We start from the raw sequence: 18,343 nt of genomic DNA, 5'->3' as shown, positions 1-18,343 counted from the left end.
GAAAAATACTCTGGGTGTAAAAGAGTGTCGACCAAGGTTCGTGTTCTTCTGTAATAAAACATGCTGCAGAAATGAGCCTCTTCATCCCAGGGGGCTGCAGTCTGTGAGACCATGTGTTGCTGCTGGGCTGCAGGTGCACGGAGGGCAGTTCTGGGCAGGAAGTGGTCCCATGTAAAATGCCACTCGGCTGCCCCGTCTCCAAGCCGAGCCTTTCTGCCAGCAGCGGCCGTTCGGGGAAGAGGTGGGATTGCTTCTCCCCGAGAATGATCAGGGACCAAACCTGGGTGCCACCGTGGGCTGACACAAGGACATTCTGGGAGCTGGCGGGGCCCTACGGCGACACAGGGCTGGGGATGGGAGGGGCTGTTCCACTCTGCCGCCGTGTTCGGCTTCGTCACAGGCAGAGGTGCCACGGTCAGCGAGCAAGAAGGAGCCGTGGGTGTGGCAGCTCAGCCGTGGCAGCGGCCCCAGGTCCGCAGCGGGGGGCAGGCCCGGCTGTGCCCGGCGTTTGAACTGCAGCGAGTGCCAGGCGGACTCCAGCCCCGCTTTAACTCAGAAGGCGGCTCTGCGGGGCCCGCAGCAGCGGCTGTAGCTCGGCAGAGCGCACTGCGGGGCTGCTATGGGGGCGCTTCCCACAGTCCCGGCTTGGCTTTGGCAGGATGCGCTGTAGGGGCGCTCTGAGGGCGCTGTTGGGGCGGCACCGAGGTCAGCCGAATCTACCTGAAAACAAAGCTTATGGGTCAGTGATGGTTTGTTGAAGTTAAGGAATACAATAAAGAGAGGGACATGAGGGAAGCAGGGAAAAGCGGATTTACTGCAGGGTAAAGAGAAGCCGAAGCAGTTTTGGTGTATGAAGTTCATTGGGCTGAAACAGCACAGGGAAGGCAAGAGGAAAACAGAGGCAGGAAGATAAACAGGGAAAATGCTTTGATCTAAAAGCCCATCACACGCGCTCATTAATGGTCACGAGAGCTGAGCTCGGTTCCGTACGGGCAGCGCGGGCCGGGCCGGGGCGCAGCGCGGGAAGGCGAGGCTGCGCTGCCTCACGTTAAGCACCCAAAGCTCTCGGTGTTTTCCCGCTGCCGCGTCCCGCGGGCGGCCCGGCCATCGCACGGACACCAACGGGGGCGCGGGGTCGGGCGGGAGCTCATTAGGCAGTGACTGCATTCAGGCTAATTAATGGTCAAGAGAGCGGGATGCTGGGTTCGGCCGAGCTTGTAAGGTTCGGCTAAACTCGGTACCACTTGCTGGGTTCGGCTGAGCTCGGTTCGGTTTGGCCGGCTCGTAAGGTTCGGCTGAGCAGGGCTCCATTCGGCTCAGCTTCGGACCGGGAACTGGTCTCATGTGAAATGCGACTTGGCCGCCCACTCGCCGCCGGACCCTCCTCGGGGAAGCTGACAGTTCACGGCCCCGGCCATCCCTTCGCCCGGCAGCCAGGGAGCCCAAAGGGAAGGGCGGGGGCTTACACAGCCGTAAGGGGAGCCCGGGGTTTAATGTGAGGGGCCGCTGCTTTCGCCGCTTTTCCCCAGAGCCTGAGCCCGGCGTGCGCTGCCCTCAGGGAGCCGAACTCGGCCGGACGCAGCGAGCGGCTCCGAGTTCGGCCGAACTCCCTCCTCTCCCGAGGCAGTACCGGACTCGAATTCTCGTACGCAGCGCCGGACGGTGGAGGCGGGACGCCCGCACAGGTGTTCGGGGGCTCCGAGACGGGACCGACAGCGAGGCGGGCCGGGGTCTGCGCGGGGCCGCTAAAGCAGCCGCGGCAGAAGAAGCCCGTTGTTTTTCAGTTCTGCGCTCTTCGAAAAGGGAGCGGCGGCGGTAAGCCGGAGCAGGTGAGGGCTGGCGGGACTGGGAGCCTCGCTGAGGCCGGGAGCTGGGTGCCGGGGTTGGCTGGGGGAGTCCACGGCCCGAGCATCCCCCGGCCGGTGAAATGAAACACGTCCCGGCAAATCACACGGTGTTATTGGCAGAAGACCAGGAAATGTCTCTCCAGAGAGTTTCCTGCAGTGAAGGGCATGATTTAGGTGCTGAGCTTTTCAGGAAAAAATTTAAAATACTTTTTAAAAAACGAGTTAAGACATGAAAAGTGTCTTAAAGCAGGGCTGTTTGCAACTTTTTGCTAATGAAGAAATGCTTGATTTATGGCTGGTGTAAAAATAATCTTTTTTTAGAAGAACTCCTTGCTGATCATCTTTAGATCAAACAGTACCGTTGAAACTTCTCTTAATATGTAATTACAATGGCTGAAGTAAAAGCCTAAAATCAACATGCAATTGAATCAGGGTATTAAAGTCTAGCTAAATGTCTTATCACCTTTCATATTCTTTCATAAAAACTTTCCCAGAGCAATAAACAACCCAACCCCCCCCCCCCCAAAAAAAAAAATCTGAAATATAGACTCTCTGCCAATATATTCTACTTAGAACAGCTATTTGGTGTAGGCAGCACTGCAGAGCTTTGCCTTATGGTAGTCACCAGCAGACAAGGACAGGTGCAGTTTTATAAAGCCTTTATTTTTTTTTTTTTTTTTTTTATGTGACAGAATTGAAAAGCACATAGTGTGACAGAACACAGAAGATTCATGACATATTCATTCAGTACCAAAGGAAAAAGGGTGAGGGGTGGGAGAAGTTACACAGGAAGTTTGTTCTTCATGTTTTTCCCACTGGCAACCTAGATTGGAGAGACAAAAGGGAGTATTTTGTAAAATGTCACCATATTGGTAAGTACTTCAATTTTTTGAGCCCTGTGCAGTGGCAGATGTTAAAACAATTAGGGAAAGCACAGGTCATGGTTAAAGGGAAGCTGGATGCTTTTTGGGGATAAGGAAGTTAAGTGGATGGAAGGGTGGACAGGAAGGGGCCGACAGATTGACAGACAAAGGTATTTGTGCATTGCTGCTGTTACCTACCTTAGGTTAAGCACCAATTCCTAATGTGGCTCTGCTCTGGACTATTAGGGCAGCACCCTAGGAAAAAGAACACAAACAGTTGTGAGACAGGAACCAAGGAGAAGTAGATTGTGCTTAAGAAGGAGCTGTTAGAAACTGAAATTTGTTGCCTGAATTATGGTTCAAAGGATAATTCTGATGGTACTTCCTGACACTAGAACTCATGTGCCCCTGGATGTTGTGTGTCTTCCAATTTTGCCAAAGTAGAAAAGAAACTTTTGGAACTGATTAGAGACAAAATAATTCTTTCCTAAGTCTTCCCAATATATCTAACTATGTAATACTTGGGACGTAAATAAAAAAGGATTCAATCAATAAGCAGTTTAAGATATTAATAATGGTTCTATGCCCTACATTATAATGAAGGGCATTATAGCAGGTTTGCTACTGCAAACCTGGCAATGCAATAGATAAACTTTTTCTGAGACACGACCAGCCGAACTCCCAGTATATCTGTATTTGTTTGGCAGTTCTGAGAATTGATCCCAATGCACTTTTTACTGGTAATCCCAGAGTTTTGTAAGGACCTGTAGCACAAAAGGAAATTCATGTATGCTAAAGTTAAATTTTACACATGAATATTTTTCAACTGTGGCTTGTAGATATTTAGCTATTCTGACAAGGCCCGAGAGAACTTCATCTGACCTGGGATTTAGATGTGCTTTGAGCAGGTGGTTTGACCTTTCCATATGAAATTGTTCAGTGACTATAATCTGTGCAGCCAAGACACACATTAAGCTCTGGCCAGTTATTATAAGGGCACATGGACAAGTGACCACAGCAGTTTGCAGAACATCTTCCTATCACAGTTTCCAGATTCCTGTATATGTGGTTTGGATGATATTTGTTGTTTTGAGTTTGTGGGGGGGGGTTTTTTGTTTGTGGTGGTTTTTTTGTTTTGTTTTGGTTTTTTTTTTGGGTTTTTTTTTTTTTTTTTTTTTTTTTTTTTTGTTTGTTTGTTTGTTTTGTTTTGTTTTTTTTGTTTTGTTTTGGTTTGGTTTGGTTTTTTGTTTGTTTGGGGGAGAGGGTTTGTGTGTGCATATATGTGTGTGGGTTTTTTTGTTTTTTGGTTTTCTTTAAAAAAAGGGAGATAGAAAGTACCTCTTCCCCAAGGCACGAGTTAACATCTGACTGCTTGCAGCACTTATCCATCATGGCAGTGAAACCCCCAGCAACTGTCGTTAGTTGTTCCTCTGTCATCTGGGGCTTGCGTTTGATGAGGTTGATGAGCAATCTGAAAACGAAGCCACGAGACACAATTAATTTTGCCTGCTGTAGCTGGATTCCCCATTTTACAAGACACCCATTCCCCCCAGGCACAGCTCATTTATGAGGGTTTTTTTGTCATGCCTGGATGAGCCTGTGCCTGTTTGTGACTCCAAACACCGAGTCTAACAGAACCATCTCTTTGTTTTGCATTAACTCAGGTACAGGAGGGGAAAAGCTTAGGGAAGTGATCTGTATATTGTCTTGATCAAGTACATCTCAAGATTTGCACTTGAGTAGTGCAAATGGGAGTGGGAGTACATGAAACTGGTCAGTTAAGAGAGTGATTTTAAGTGAAGAAAAAATTCTATTTTGCCTCTTCCAAACTACATGATGTTATACACTGACCAGGTCAGTGCAAACACACAGTTCCATCTGGTTTTCCCTGTCACTAGTGAAGCCCTGGTTAGATGACAGAAGAGGATGTAGCTTCTTTCTGCACTCCCCAAAGTGCTACACTTCAAAAGCTTCCCTACAAGGTATTTCTGGGAGCTTACTTCATCTGCCCTGCTTCGCGCTCAGCCGGAGGAGCAGTGCACATCTGCTCATCGAAATTGAACATCATGGGGTCAAATGCAGGAGGCACGTATTTGGTATCTACGCCCAGGGCAGTGAAACATGGTCTCCTGTAAGAGTAAAGCTCATTGCAGCACCGTGAAACCTGCTCATTTATAGGGTTGTTCTCCTGTCTCTTGCACATATCTTCAATGACGATGCTCAGCTGAAAAGAAAAGGGCAAAGGTGAGTTACGTTTTCCCAAAAACACAGCAAGTAGGTGATGTTTGTATCACTATAGCAGAGCTGGAAGTGGAAGCTATTGAATGTAACACCAGCTGGGAAATGGCATATGTTTAAAAATTAAAATATATAGGTTTTCCTGGAGTAAGGCATTTCTTCATCTGCAAACAGTTTGGGCATTGGGGGACAATCAGTAGGTTTGAGGGTTTTAGGATACTGTTTAACTTTTCCAAATGCAACCTGCCAACAGTCTCAATCATAGAGCTCCGTGCAACCTTGTCCAGAGGAAGGTGTCCCTGTTCGTGGCAGGGTGTTGGAACTCGATGATATTTAAGGTTCCTTCCAACCCAGCCCTTTCTATGGTTCTATAGAACTGATTCCCAATTCTATGATTCTATGAACTTACTTTTGCTTTCTGAGGGAAAGCAAAGTTTAACTAAAATTCTCACAAGCTACCACCAGATAGCAATTTGGGCTCTCACATCCATTAAAAAATGAACAGATTTGGAATTCTGTTAGGTAGATGCTTAGCATGATGTTTATGAAAAATCACTGTGTTTGCTATCTCACCAGGATTTGTGAACAGGAGAAATCTCCAAGAGAAGAAGGGAAAAGAATAAATCCATGTACTCACATAGTGCTCAGAACAAGACATGCGTTTCTGCTCAGGAAGGCTGCAGCACTTGCTCCCAACAGCTGTCATTTTCTTCCCGATTTCAAACAGGGTGTCAGTCAATACCTGAGGCATTTTCTTAGTGTAGCGGACCAGAAGTCTGACAAAGTCAAATCAAAATGACTGTTAGTAGAGCATTCTTCAAACATGAGCACATCTGGCCCACTGAAGAGAAAATAAAAGTGAAGACCAAATCAATCTGCCAAAGCAGCCAGTGTAATTTATTACACTCCAGAGTAGTTATCAGGAATTGCTCACCCTTTAAGGAAGTCTGCCTCGCCATGGGTATTGAACAGCTCACAGTTTGTCTTCACAACATCCTCAGTTTCCTTCACATGCTTGTTCAGTTCCACTTGCTGCAAACAAGTACAAATTTATTAGTGATGTTAGAGCAGGACTTGATGGTAACAGTCAATATAAATGTAACTTATAACCTCTTCTAAACCTTAACTATAAAATACTCATTCTACAAGGTGCTCATGCTACACTTCCATATAGCCAGGATGGTGTAGGAAGGATTTGATTCCCTAGTGGATATTAAGTTCTAACAGAAATTCCCTTGAAAAAGGCAGCCACATTTTTAAAATTTAATTTAATTACCTCTTGGACTTATTTTCTAAACAGTGAGGGTTTATGTTTATTTGTTTAAATCAAGTAAATATTTCAAATTATTAGCAACCACGAGGGAAACATCTCTTGGCCAAAGCTTTCAGGAACTCAGCTTATGCTGTGTCTTGTGTGTGACTGAGTTTCAGATCAGACCTAAGCTGAGGTGTCTATGTGCTGGTCATGCACATTCCCATCACAATCCAGGAGCAGCCATACGTGGTGTAGGCAGGGGAGCTCAGAGAATAATTGAGCTATTAATTGTCAGCCTCAGGACAAGCAGAATCACATTTGAGATAGAGAGGCATCAGACAGTTAGTTGAGTGAGACTAGTCTGGAATATTGTAATGTGAGAAATTAAATTACTGTGATCTGAGATAACCCTGTATCCTTGCCATGGGCCATGGACTGCTTCATCTCCCACCAGGGCATTAACTTCCCCTGGAATTAGTCTCTCCAAAAGCTTTCTGTCTGCTCTTCGGTAGGAGTTTCTCAACACAATTCTCTATGACAGAGACCAACCAAGAATCCCAGTCATCTGCAAACAAAGCTTTGCACCTACAGCATCTCCGTAGCACGCAGCAGGGTTGTCTGTCTTGCAGCACTTTTCCAGGAGTGTTTCGTATCCCTTAGTAATCCTCATGATCAGCTCTGTGGAGTACTCGGGGTGTCTTCGTGAATATTCATAAACAAACCTGAAAGGCACAGGAGCAGACAGAGCTCCTGAATAATGTGCTGCTTTCATCAAGCACAGTGCAGTAATGACAAGGATGTTTCCTCAGGCGGAAAATGAGCTTGGAATGCTGTTGACGCTACTTACTCTGACAGAAATGCGTCATGGTTTGACTCATAGCTTTTACACACTTCCTTATCTTCAATGTATTTTTCAACTAGTGAAGGAAGATTGTCAGGTTTGTCATCAAAATCTGCCTCCATGATGCACTTGGTCCGTTCCACAGCTGGCAGCTCACAGCAGGGCTTGATTTTACTTGAGAAAACATCTTGTTTAGAGCACAGAGAGGTCACGAGCTCCGACTGCAAAATTGATACATAGTGTCAGACAAGCTATGAAATAGTAATTTAAAGACAGATTAATTTATCTGCTTTCTCTGCTTCAGACTCTTCACTCAGGTCACCTATTTACTTAGCACTTTCCTAAAAAAATGCTGTCTTCACACAAAGAGAAGTAACTGCACAAAGAGAAGTAATGAGCATGCCCTGTGTTTGTTGAACACAATGTGCAGGGTAAGTGGCTCCCTCCCTGATGCTAGACACTCTGAGAACACCAACTCTGGGAAGCCAGGGCACATCATTGAGTGCTCTGTCACAAGGATGCCTGATGAGTCTTGTCAGTCCTAACAAGAAGCCCAGCTCTGATAGAGGACAAAACATGATATGAGCACTGGAATAAGATGGTTCAACACGTGTGTGCAAATTTCAGTCAACCAGGCAATATACAAATCGTCTCACTATTGCAGAGGTTTGTTAATCTGTTCTCTAACATTCATTGATAGTACAGGAAAGTTGGATTAATGGCAGTACACTTGACAGGACAGGAGAAAAAAACATGCAGCCTTTTTGCCTGTGCTTTCTTTTCCTTTATTTATGATTGAGTTGAAGTGAATAAATACCATCAAACCACCTCCCTGATAAATGTTCTGACTTTGGCCAAACACACTGGATAGACTGCAAGCAATGGCTTCTTGTCCTCATGATCAGACAGGGCTAGATCTAGAGCTGGGCTGAAACCTACTTCCATTAAGAGTCAACTGTGCTGATCCTGAGCTTTTCAGTGCTTGGGAAACCTCCCAGCAGTGCTGAGTACAAGTTTAACTTCCCTGAACTGTGAGCACGTAGCTGCACAAATTACTGTCTTTCTAAACATTTTTCAAATATGTAAACATTGTTTTAAAATAGTGAGCTCACCCAGTCATCCACACATTCTACCATGTCCCCTTCACAGCACTCTTTGTAGACATCCTTCACATCATGGACCATCTTAACAAGTTCTGGAAATGGAGCCTTGGGGTATTTCTGGCTCATACGAGCAAGTTTACTGGGTAGAAAGGGGGAAAAGGACACTTGTTTTAAAGCACTCTTGGGAACAGAAAGTCACCTTGCAAGTCACTAACACATGATGAGGTAGGTCAAGATTGTTTCAAGTAAATACTTATTCTTCTAATCTAATTTCTGGTGGCTAAAAAAAAGGGTATCAATATCTGCTCCAGTAAAGCCAGAAAAGAACAAGTCTGTGGTTCTTCTGTTCTGCCTGAACTGTAAGAATCACACCCTTGTATTCCCCATCACTCTTGAGCAACTGGAAAGCTGTCCAGATTACTTGGCACAGATAGATATAGTTCTGATTATACCTTTAAATGAAAGCTGACTATGTCTATAAGATAATCCTAGTCAATGTTAGTGTATCAGACTGGCCATAGAATGAAAGCACCTCTCTGTGGCCAGAAGGGCGATCCACTTATTAATTGTAAAAGTTTTTCTTTATCTTACAAACAAATGTTTTAACAACTGTGATTCTGCGAAATTTGACTTTTTGGTTGGCTTAAGGTTCAAACTAGCACCTTACTTTGCTGATTAGTGATGTGTCCATCACTGAAAGCTGTAGGTACTGGAATGGGGTACAGCTTAGGCAAAAGTGTGGATTAACCAGACTGTAATCTCCAGTTCTGAGTGACACTCCAGCAGTAAATTCTCCATCATCTGGACTGGTTCCAGAGATGGTTTAATTGCTCTGCAACTCTCACAGCTGAGCTTTTCCTAGGTCTCACTCACAGGCTGACAAGGCTACATTTTATCCAAAAAAGTGATTGGAACTTACCTTGCTTGGAAAACCCTCTCGCCATACTTCTCGAGGATTCGACATCCGTGCTTCTGCTTCACACCTATGTGCTTGGCTTTTTCCTTGATGGCAGCTGCCTGTGGTAACAGGACAAACATTTCCACATTAAACTGGCTACATCCACGGATATGATTAATCCTGGCCTGTCTCTCCAAGTTCTTCATTCAAAGATTTGCATGAACAGGAAAATTCTGCCTGTTTCTCACTTAGTTGCTTAGTGTTTATCCACAGCCACAAATTTGGTGTACCTTTTCATCCAAGCAAGCACCAACATCACTCTGTGGGCAACAGCTTTTAAGTGCATTTTCATACTCAGCAGCCAGGCCCAGGATCGCTGGGGCGTGCAGGAACGGGTTTCTTCTTGCAACACTGTAGACAAAACTAGAAGGAAAAGGGAAAAAGTTAAGTTCCATGTTCCAGTTACAACAGCAAATGGCCTTAAACTTCTTGCAGCTTCTTTAATCTTTTTCCTAATTTACAAATCTAGTTTAGTAATCTACTTTGGAGACATAATACCTGCTGATGGGAAATGCTCTGCTAAATCTCACTCTTCCCAAGTCAGGACTCAGTAACTGTGAGTGAAGGGTGAACTGATCTTGTCAGCCATCTGGTTTGACATACCCCTGCTTTTTTAAAATGTGTTGTCAAATATTTGAAAATTCTGATTTACAGTGTGAGAAATTCATCTACGGTCCTTTCACCAAGATTTTATTGCCTATTTTTTATTATTTTCCCTGTTATCTTTCTTCATTCTTGCAATTACACCAGGAGTAGTGGGAAGCCAGAGCAAGTAAGTTATTAAAACAGTCATTGGAAACGCTGTGATTTTTCAGCAGGTTTGGGGAAGAAAGGTCATCCAGAATTTATCAAATGTGATCCTTAATCTCTGTTTCGAATGCAAAAACCTGCTCTCACATGAAATGAGAAAACGATCAGGATAAGGAAGCAGAAGTTTCCCTTACTTTCCCAGGAGCTGCACCCGGTGGTCCTTGTACTCGTTGCAGATGACATCAGCAGCTGGTCTCTGGTAGGGTGCGATGAAGTCGGGGTGGTGAACTCTGAAGGACAGGAAACACTGGTTCCTCTCGGGATCAGCCTTGCCACAGCAGTCGGCCATTTCACCATAGGAGTCACGGAGCTTGTCCACTTGGCAGATTTCATCCAGGAAAACAGAGGGCTGTGAAGGGAGATGTGGAGGGTCAGAACCAGTGTTTTTATATAGACAGTGGATTGTATTGTCTGTTTATCTGCAAAAGAAAAGCCAGGCTGAATAGTAAATACATTTTTACTGAATAAGCTTTAGACCATAAATCAAAATAATGTACTGTCTTTCACATAATTTTATAAAGGTTTTTTTTTATGTAGTCTGATATTAAAACAGTTCCAATGCTTGACTGAAAAAAAGTTAATTGTAATTTAAAATACTTTGTGCAAGACAGTGATCTCATTTTACTTACAGTCTGACTAAACTGAATTTTCAAATTAATTGAAGCAAGATTTGATGGAAACCTTTAGGGAGAACTACTGTCTAGCTGAAACTGCTAGATGTCCAGAGATCCTAAAGACCTGCAAACTTCTTTTGTTACCTGATTTTAGAGGAATTTTTCTAAACCCTCATAAACTAAGTGCCTTAAATTAGCACACCCACACTTTTTCAAGTCACCCCAGTGTGAAAATTGGGTCACTTTAACACCTAGAATTAGGCCTGTACTTCACAACTGGGGTTTTGTACTAAGTGCTAACATTTGTTTTCAGGCAATGCTAAGCTGAATGTGCCAAAGCATGATATTTGTTCTCCAACATATGGCTCCATGGATCATTTAGGCACTTAAAGGTGGAGTTTTAGAACCTGGCAAAACCAAGTTCTTTGTTTAAGCACTAAAATCTGAGCATTGGCCTATGACAACAGCGACACCTGAAAGGTTTGGATGTAAGTCCTCAAGGAGGGTGATCCTGGCAGCTGCATAGAGTGAGGAAAAATACAGTATTGAAGGATTCACTGCCTACCAGTGGTTTTGTGCAGTCAGGAGCATCCTCGTTGGCCACGCACGTATGTGCCAAATCAACAACATCCTTCACCAGCTTGGACAGTCCATCGTAGGAACATCTCTGCAGGTACTGGGCAAATGTGATCATGGTACTGAAACAAAAAGCACAGTTTGGAATATAAAAATGAGAAACATGAGTCAATATTTTCAAAGGTGCCTCTGAATTAAACTTGTTTGTTCAAATGAGATGCACAAAGGTTAACCAGAATACCACGCAGAGCGTAATCCCAGATCTCTCATTTGTCTTGTTCTCTGAAAATGTTTTTAACCTTCCCAATAACCTTTTTACCTTCCCAATAAAAGAAGTCAAGAATAATAAACTAGAAACAAACCAGAAAAGACTGTGATTGGAGTTTTCTGTCACTTTTACCAGCCAAATCATAAATGCCAGGATCTAAGCTGGATTTGGCCACTGTTACAAATTATGATCTTCAGGCTGCCTTCTGTCAGTACTTACTTGTCTGTCAGGGCCCTCTGTCCTTCCCAAAACCAGTTCCAAATGAAAAATCACTGAATTATCTCAGAAAACCTGACACAGGTTTGTTTTTTGAGGTTGGTGGTTTGTTCGTGGTTTTTTCTGGCAATGTCTCAATGTGGCATAATTTCTCTTCATTCTAAGGATATCAAACCTGTATTCCTCATGCCTATTTTATTTTCAGAGAAGGAACAGAGGCTTTTTCACAAGGTTTGCAAGGATTTCTTTTCCCAGAGAGCAAGAAAGTCATTGTGACATTTGCAGGTCTTAAAATATTTCTATGTTTTGCAGTAAGAGTAAGGGGCTAATTCAGTGTTTCCGTGGGACATACACACTCCTTGTGAGCTCATACAGTGTGTCTTACTTTCCCTTTTTGGTACAATATCAAGAGAGACAAAAAAAAAAAAAAAAAAAAAAAAAAAAAAAAAAAAAAAAAAAAAAAAGTCAGAAGATGGAAGCTGAATGTTTTCACTTACACTGCCTTAAATGTCTCTTCCTTCAGGTCATTGAAGCGATGGGCAATCGGACTCTTGTGGTCTAGGAACAAAAACAAAGGGAGAGCAGTGATGCTCACTGTCACACTGGCTGCTGGACCCTGAAAAATACATTCTGGGCACCAAGGGCCAGATTTTCACAAGTGTTAAGCATTTATGAGACTTTTATACTTAAGAGCATAAGAACTTGGACTCCATCATTTGTCTGCAGATACCTAACTCTTAGGTTTGCTTGTCTTTCTGAGGGAACCCAAGCATGTGATTTTTATGATTCTAATAGAATATTTACCTCTGTAAGCAGCTACTTAATTCAGATACTCAAAATGACTCTTGGGACTTACTATTTAGGGTTAGCATACATGTCCTTTGTGAAACCACCACCACCAAACACTGCAATTAAAGCAATGCAGCTGAAGTTTGATTAGAGCAAACATTCTTCTTCTGAACACTAAGTTATTAACTTGTCAAAAGGCAGAACTTCCAAAAGCACAGTGCACCTGCTTTCTCCATGCTGGAAAGGAACAGATCCTGAGTCACTGACATCTGTTCATGCATCACACAGATGTTGCAGAGGGATGGCACCACACTTACTTGCCCAGTTAAGTTGTCCTGAGTGTCCTACCCATTCTCCCCACTGTCTCTTCATTCAGTTTCTTTTCAAGTCAACTATTTTTCTGTTCAATATAGATCAGGCTCCCAAAAATGGTTTTTGAAACTGTATTAAAGGCATTAAATTGATAGAACAAAGACTTCTAAAAGAACTAATTTGTCCTTTCTTACCTGCATCTCGTGCAATTCTTAGCAGATTCCTGGATCTGGCAGAACTCAGGAGAAAAACAAATGAAATTAATGTTAACCACTTCATGGTTTCAGATTATATATGAGCAAAAATTGCTCAAAAATGCTAGGAAGATTGAAGGAAGAGCATTTGCTTATATACCCTTCACTACCCGTGCTTGTAAAATATTAACCCTTGAGCTGATATTTGTAGATTTCCATTTGGCCTGAAGAAGATTACGAAACTTCAGCTGCCCTTGCCAAAAATTAATTTGGTATTAGTTATTTATTCTGCGTTGTTACACTGGGCCTTTTCGTCCTGAAGAGGTTTAACTTCCCAGCACCCAAAAAAGATAAAGTTTTGCGTAAATTTCCTTATCAAATGACAAACAAGGAGTTCAAGGCATCAGACAAAAAAGTCATCAGGGCCAATCCTATAGCCTTTTTTTTTTTTTTTTTTTTGCTAGTATTTGTTCAAAAGCAAAGCATGTTGGTATTGTATAGCAACAGCTCACCCAGAGAGGACTCGGTCCACGTGAAATTAGAGAATTTTAATTTTAAATCATTTTATTAAGATGAGACAGCTGATCTAGACATCAGTGGCTGATTTGAGCACTTGAATTTGGTAGATCCTGCTCTGGTTTTCTGTGGTTACTGCTGTTCACCAATATCCAGAAGACAGCCAAACACATGGGTAAAAGTGTGCAAGAGCTGTCATTTCGGAATTTTTGTAATTTCTCATTTGTACTGACATCCTCCCAAGGGTAATCTCTTAATTAAACATTGCTCTCCTCTCTGAAAAATTTCCCATTGATTAGTCAGTAACTTAGGAGATCAGACACGGGAAGAAACGTGCAGTTTGCACAGAGCCCCAGGACATGGAATAAAATCGAAATTACTTTTCTAGGACACTCAGTGAGATGCTTCAAAAAATCCGGAACAAGTACAAGGTTGGATCCTTTCTGAGTGCAAAGTGATGTAGCTTCCCAGTGGGAGATACTAGGATTTATTTCAATGAATTTATGTCTCCAGTGTGTGGATATAAGCCCACACAACTGGAGCTTGTGTGCTGCCTTGCAACTCCTTGCTTTGTGAGCACCCACATAGTAGAGCCAAGCACGTGGTCTCAAAACACTTCCTTTAAGGTTCCCTTTTCTGCTCTGTTTTTCTTCCTCAGGTGAGCAGTTTTATCATAACTCCATATTATTCCTAATGGGAATAGGAAGAACAATTCAATGATCAGTTTTCTGGAAATTTAACTAAGTACATGCATAATACTTCCTTTTGTTTCTGAGTGTAAGCTTTTAAAGACATTTGAGATAAAGCAAACAACATGTCTAAGCTCAAAATATTTGCAGGCAGTTTTCATTCAGGAAAATGCCAAGGCAATGCATATTGCATTCCAGAAAGGCCTTTCTGTTCTCCAGGAATAACCCCATAAAACTGAGATGAGTTCACAGAATAGTTTGATACAATGAAATTTCTACAGGCTGCTGCTGTTGCAAAAGTTTTTTGCATTTTCCAGAGTCTGCTCCTGATATTTTTGTAGGCAAAAGACAGTATTCTGTTAGTGATTTAAATGAACATGGCTCTATTTTGGGAATGAAAAGGTTATTTGGATAACTCTTACGTGAAGGATGGTGCAGGAAAGCCAGGCTGGCAGAAAAGTAGTGACATTAGAAACGTCATAATGCTAGACATTGGGATTGTTTTCAGGTGGTTGTAGCAAAATCCCACATTTCTGGAGGATGATGAGAATTGATGAATAATCTATACCTTTCAGACCTGTTCTGCTTTAGCCTAACAAAATCTGAGGAAAGAGCTTATTAATTCGGTCTGTGATTATTTTACTGACCATATCCCTCTGTCAGAGGAGACCCATCTCCTATCAAATATTAAGAGAGCATTCAGTGGGACAGAAACAACATTTAGGTATTTTTTGGATCACTGTAAGGTGGTAAAAAACTGTGGTATTGGTTACTGATGTCTTAGAACAGCTCATGAGATGTTCTCAGGCTGTACCAAAGAAGTCTCCAGAAAACTGTAGCTAAGGGCTGGGAGGGCAAAGCTGAAATTCAGCACAATGAGTGCAACGTTGCATCTTGAAAGCTCTCTGGAATTTTCCCTTGTAGCATTGTGCAGTGTTAGCAAGAACACTCCTGGTCCCCTGGAGTTAATATGTAAGTCTGCAATACAGGGTCCATGTTTATTTCTAGATATCTTCTGTTGTCTGTCCTGTACTTCATGCCAATGGTTCATATAACTGCTGAGAGCTGAACTCCAATGCTCATGTTTGCTTAACAATATTAAATATTGTACTGAGTTTCCTGTTTCTCAGTGCTTTCATGCTGTGTTGAGTTCACTCCAACAAAGTTGTCCTGATATTAGAAAAAGGAATTTATCAATGGCATTTTAGGATGATCCATTTTCACGCTCATTTTTGTCTAAAGTTACAGGTGATAACTGGCTTTATTCCAGATGTGGAGAACCAAAGGACACTAATTCCAAGATTAATTGACCTGGAAATAAAAAGGATGCATAAATTTAAAATATTTCATCATACCAGCCTGTGCAAAGTGGAAGAGTAGAAACAAAGTGGACCGAGATGTACTAATATGGCATGAGGCTCTTGAGAAACAAAGGTGACGTATCATAGGAACAACTGTCAGAGCTGATTTGGGAAGTAAGTACTTTTCAGAGTAATCTCTCAAAACCCAAAGAACATTAAGAAGCCCTTTACTTTTGTGGCCCTCAGTTTTATTTACTGATGTTTCTTCTTTTTTTCAAGACCTATAGTTCTATTTGTGGGACTGGACCATGAGACATACACCAAACCTAGAGACAGACATTCCTGTGCTAGTAGCTGCAGTGAGTAGCTATTTTTTAATAACCGTAATGATCAGTATATTTCTAAATAAGAGTCTATAGCTCTGGACAGAGGGACAGGTATCAGGTATTACTTTTTTTTCCTCCTCTGGTGCATGATGTTTGCCATTCTTATCACTGATGTTTGGCTCCTGTGCAGAACGAGTCAAACATCACAGATATGTGGCTTTTGTTTGAGCAGAGATGGACTCACCGATACAAAACAAGCAAACATAAAGACAGAAGGGGTTTGATCACTGCAATAGAACAGGCAGAGAGACCTGCTCAGGTGTAGCTAACAGCATTCCATGTCAGGTGTATCTCCTGGGCATATCATCAATGAATTCTGATACTCAACTGTTCATCTTTGGGCATCAGACACTCACCTGCAGTGTTAGTGAGTTGGTCATTCAAATAAGGATTTTTGAATTTACAAGAATGACTATTCTTTCAGATTCTGTACATTTGATCCCTAGGGCATTCTGCCATCCCTACCCCTTTGTCTCACAAGTCCACAATGTAGTGATATAGCTGTTTTCCTTATTAACTATCATTTGCCAACATCATTCTTTGGCAGCAGGTACAAGAACAGCTTCGCTTTGCCTATTAAGCATTCAATAGCTTGGATATATCCAGATATACAGCCTTCAGTGCTTTTTAAGGGTATCAATTCTGAGGCTTCTCAGAACTTGTCTCTATTTTCCATGTCCCTATGACTTTTTTCTCTTCCAGTTCAAGTAGGTAATCCACAAAATAGCTGAGTATTGGCTTCATCTATTATCCATTTCTACAGTCCCTCAAAAAAATCTGTGTTACATCTTGGTATGGGTGTATCTAAATTTTGTATCTAAATACAAAATAGATGCAGGAAAGAAATACCTTGCTCTATCAGGAAGTCCTTCTCGGGAAGATTTTTTCTCTTTAGTGTTTCTGCTAATGGCTTTGATAGTTGTCTCTGGAACTGAAATGGTTGCGGTGATGTGATTGATGTTTGGCTCATGATAGGACTGTTAGTGGAGATCTTTCTTCTTCCTCTTACATAAGGCCCAGAGGCCTTTGGAATCCAGTGCATTCACTTGTGCCCTAGAAACTTTTTGGCACTCAATTTCCAATTTCTGTGCTGCTCTGCTATGCTACCTGATGGCCTCTGGCAGGAGAGAGGAGCCATTTAATGTGGTACAGTCAAGAGCCAAAGCTGAAAACTTTTGTTCAGCAAGAGATTGTTAATATTTCTTCCCTAAGTTTGATGTACTTCAGCTTTAGCAATCAAAGAAATACTGAAAACTTTTGAGGAACAGCAGGAAATGTTTGGAGCATCTTTTTGTTTTGAATTTCTTTAGGTTGTCGATCTGTAACCTCAAAATTTTATTAAAAATAATGGCTATAAACATTTTTTGTAAGTGTAAGCAGGTGTATTTGCTAAAATCAGAAACACATGAAACTAATTAACAGAAACAAATGAACTAATGATTCTGGGAGCCACTGGATTTGCTCTCAACTTGAAACACTTTGAGTTGGAAAAAATCCTGTATGTCTAGAGGGGTTGTAGGACTTATAGAAAATTTCTGCCATTCTGTAGCAGCTCCCCCCTGAATATTTCTGCGTCACCTGGCACTGCTGACACTCACCTTATTTTTCATTCAGTTTCACTGTAAACTTATGGTTTTCCCATTCTGGCCTAAAGACTGCCAAGCTGATAAATATTTTCTCTTTCATGTCCATCTCTATAGAAACGGCATCTGTGCTACTGCTATAATGGTTCTCTTGTGCTATTTTTTTCTGTTAGGGCCTTGGGGTTTTTTTTGTTGGTTTCTTTCTTGGGAAGATCCTAGTTCATCTGTTTAAGACGACTTGTTAATGTTCAAGCGTTAAGGAGATAAAGGGATTGATTATTTTCCTCAGTCTTTCCTCTATTCCTGAGCAAACAATTTCTTAAGATAAAGCCCTCAGAACTTTGAAAAATGAAAATGTAGTCATATTAAATGAAGTCCTGGAGCAAGAATAACATTTCCCACCTCAAATATCCCGTACTGTCTTTGGAATTTCTTTAGCTGAGTCAGGGCCTCAGGTGACACCTCAGCAGGAAAAGAAAAGTTTGTAGAGCCATTTTTAGGCCCTTGTTACTGGATCAGGCAGGACAAGACATTTTAAAATTTGGCGCAGACATTTACTTGCTGAAGTGAAAAGATAATCCACTCCTATATATTATGCTGCAGTTACAAATTCTGAGGTTCCATGAATGAAATGTGAAGCATCCTGTCCCCACAAGTGAAATCCAAAGGCATAGTGAAATATTTCCACATTCCTGCCTTAGCCTGTGAAGCAAAGTTCAGTCAAATCCAAGTACCTGTACTTTTCTGTTGTAAAAATCAATTGGTTTTCAAGCAGCGTTCAACCAGACCACATTCATCAAGTGAGCTCTAGCTTGTAGTCCCAGGTTCAGTACTTCATTCAATGTGAATCAGATTCCCAATGATATTATCAGGATGTAATGATCTCTTAGAAGAAAACTGGGTTTGCAGCAGCAGCAGCAACAAAACCTTGTCTTTCTTCAGGCTGGTGTTTCCCTTCCCATGTTCTCCTTTACCTGGATTTGT

At 42.2% G+C, this 18,343-nt stretch overlaps 1 protein-coding gene across 1 annotated transcript; it reads right to left on the bottom strand.

The window, feature by feature from the left end:
- Positions 1 to 2,489: 2,489 nt before the first annotated feature.
- ALB (albumin) lies at positions 2,490 to 13,029 on the bottom strand. The gene is made up of 15 exons (XM_083861580.1): positions 12,885 to 13,029; positions 12,087 to 12,147; positions 11,095 to 11,227; positions 10,050 to 10,264; positions 9,336 to 9,468; positions 9,067 to 9,164; positions 8,157 to 8,286; positions 7,051 to 7,265; positions 6,793 to 6,925; positions 5,883 to 5,980; positions 5,586 to 5,724; positions 4,711 to 4,934; positions 4,049 to 4,181; positions 2,909 to 2,965; positions 2,490 to 2,670 (listed from the first exon to the last, which is right to left on the bottom strand). The coding sequence occupies exons 1-14, from the start codon at positions 12,967 to 12,969 to the stop codon at positions 2,915 to 2,917; spliced, it is 1,848 nt and encodes a 615-aa protein (XP_083717706.1). The 5' UTR covers positions 12,970 to 13,029; the 3' UTR covers positions 2,490 to 2,670; positions 2,909 to 2,914.
- Positions 13,030 to 18,343: the final 5,314 nt, after the last annotated feature.

The sequence above is a fragment of the Zosterops lateralis genome, assembly GCF_965231275.1.
Source record: "Zosterops lateralis genome assembly, chromosome: 5".
NCBI lineage: Eukaryota > Metazoa > Chordata > Aves > Passeriformes > Zosteropidae > Zosterops > Zosterops lateralis.
Note: the sequence above shows the minus strand (reverse complement) of the source record. Positions and strands in the feature narration are given on the sequence as shown.

Coding starts and splice junctions, on each gene's coding strand:
- ALB (XM_083861580.1), bottom strand. CDS start 12,969: ATGAAGTGGTTAACATTAATTTCATTTGTTTTTCTCCTGAGTTCTGCC. Junction 12,148..12,884: donor AAGAATTGCACGAGATGCAG/GTAAGAAAGGAC, acceptor TTTTGTTCCTAG/ACCACAAGAGTCCGATTGCC. Junction 10,265..11,094: donor CTGACTGCACAAAACCACTG/GTAGGCAGTGAA, acceptor CTCCCTTCACAG/CCCTCTGTTTTCCTGGATGA.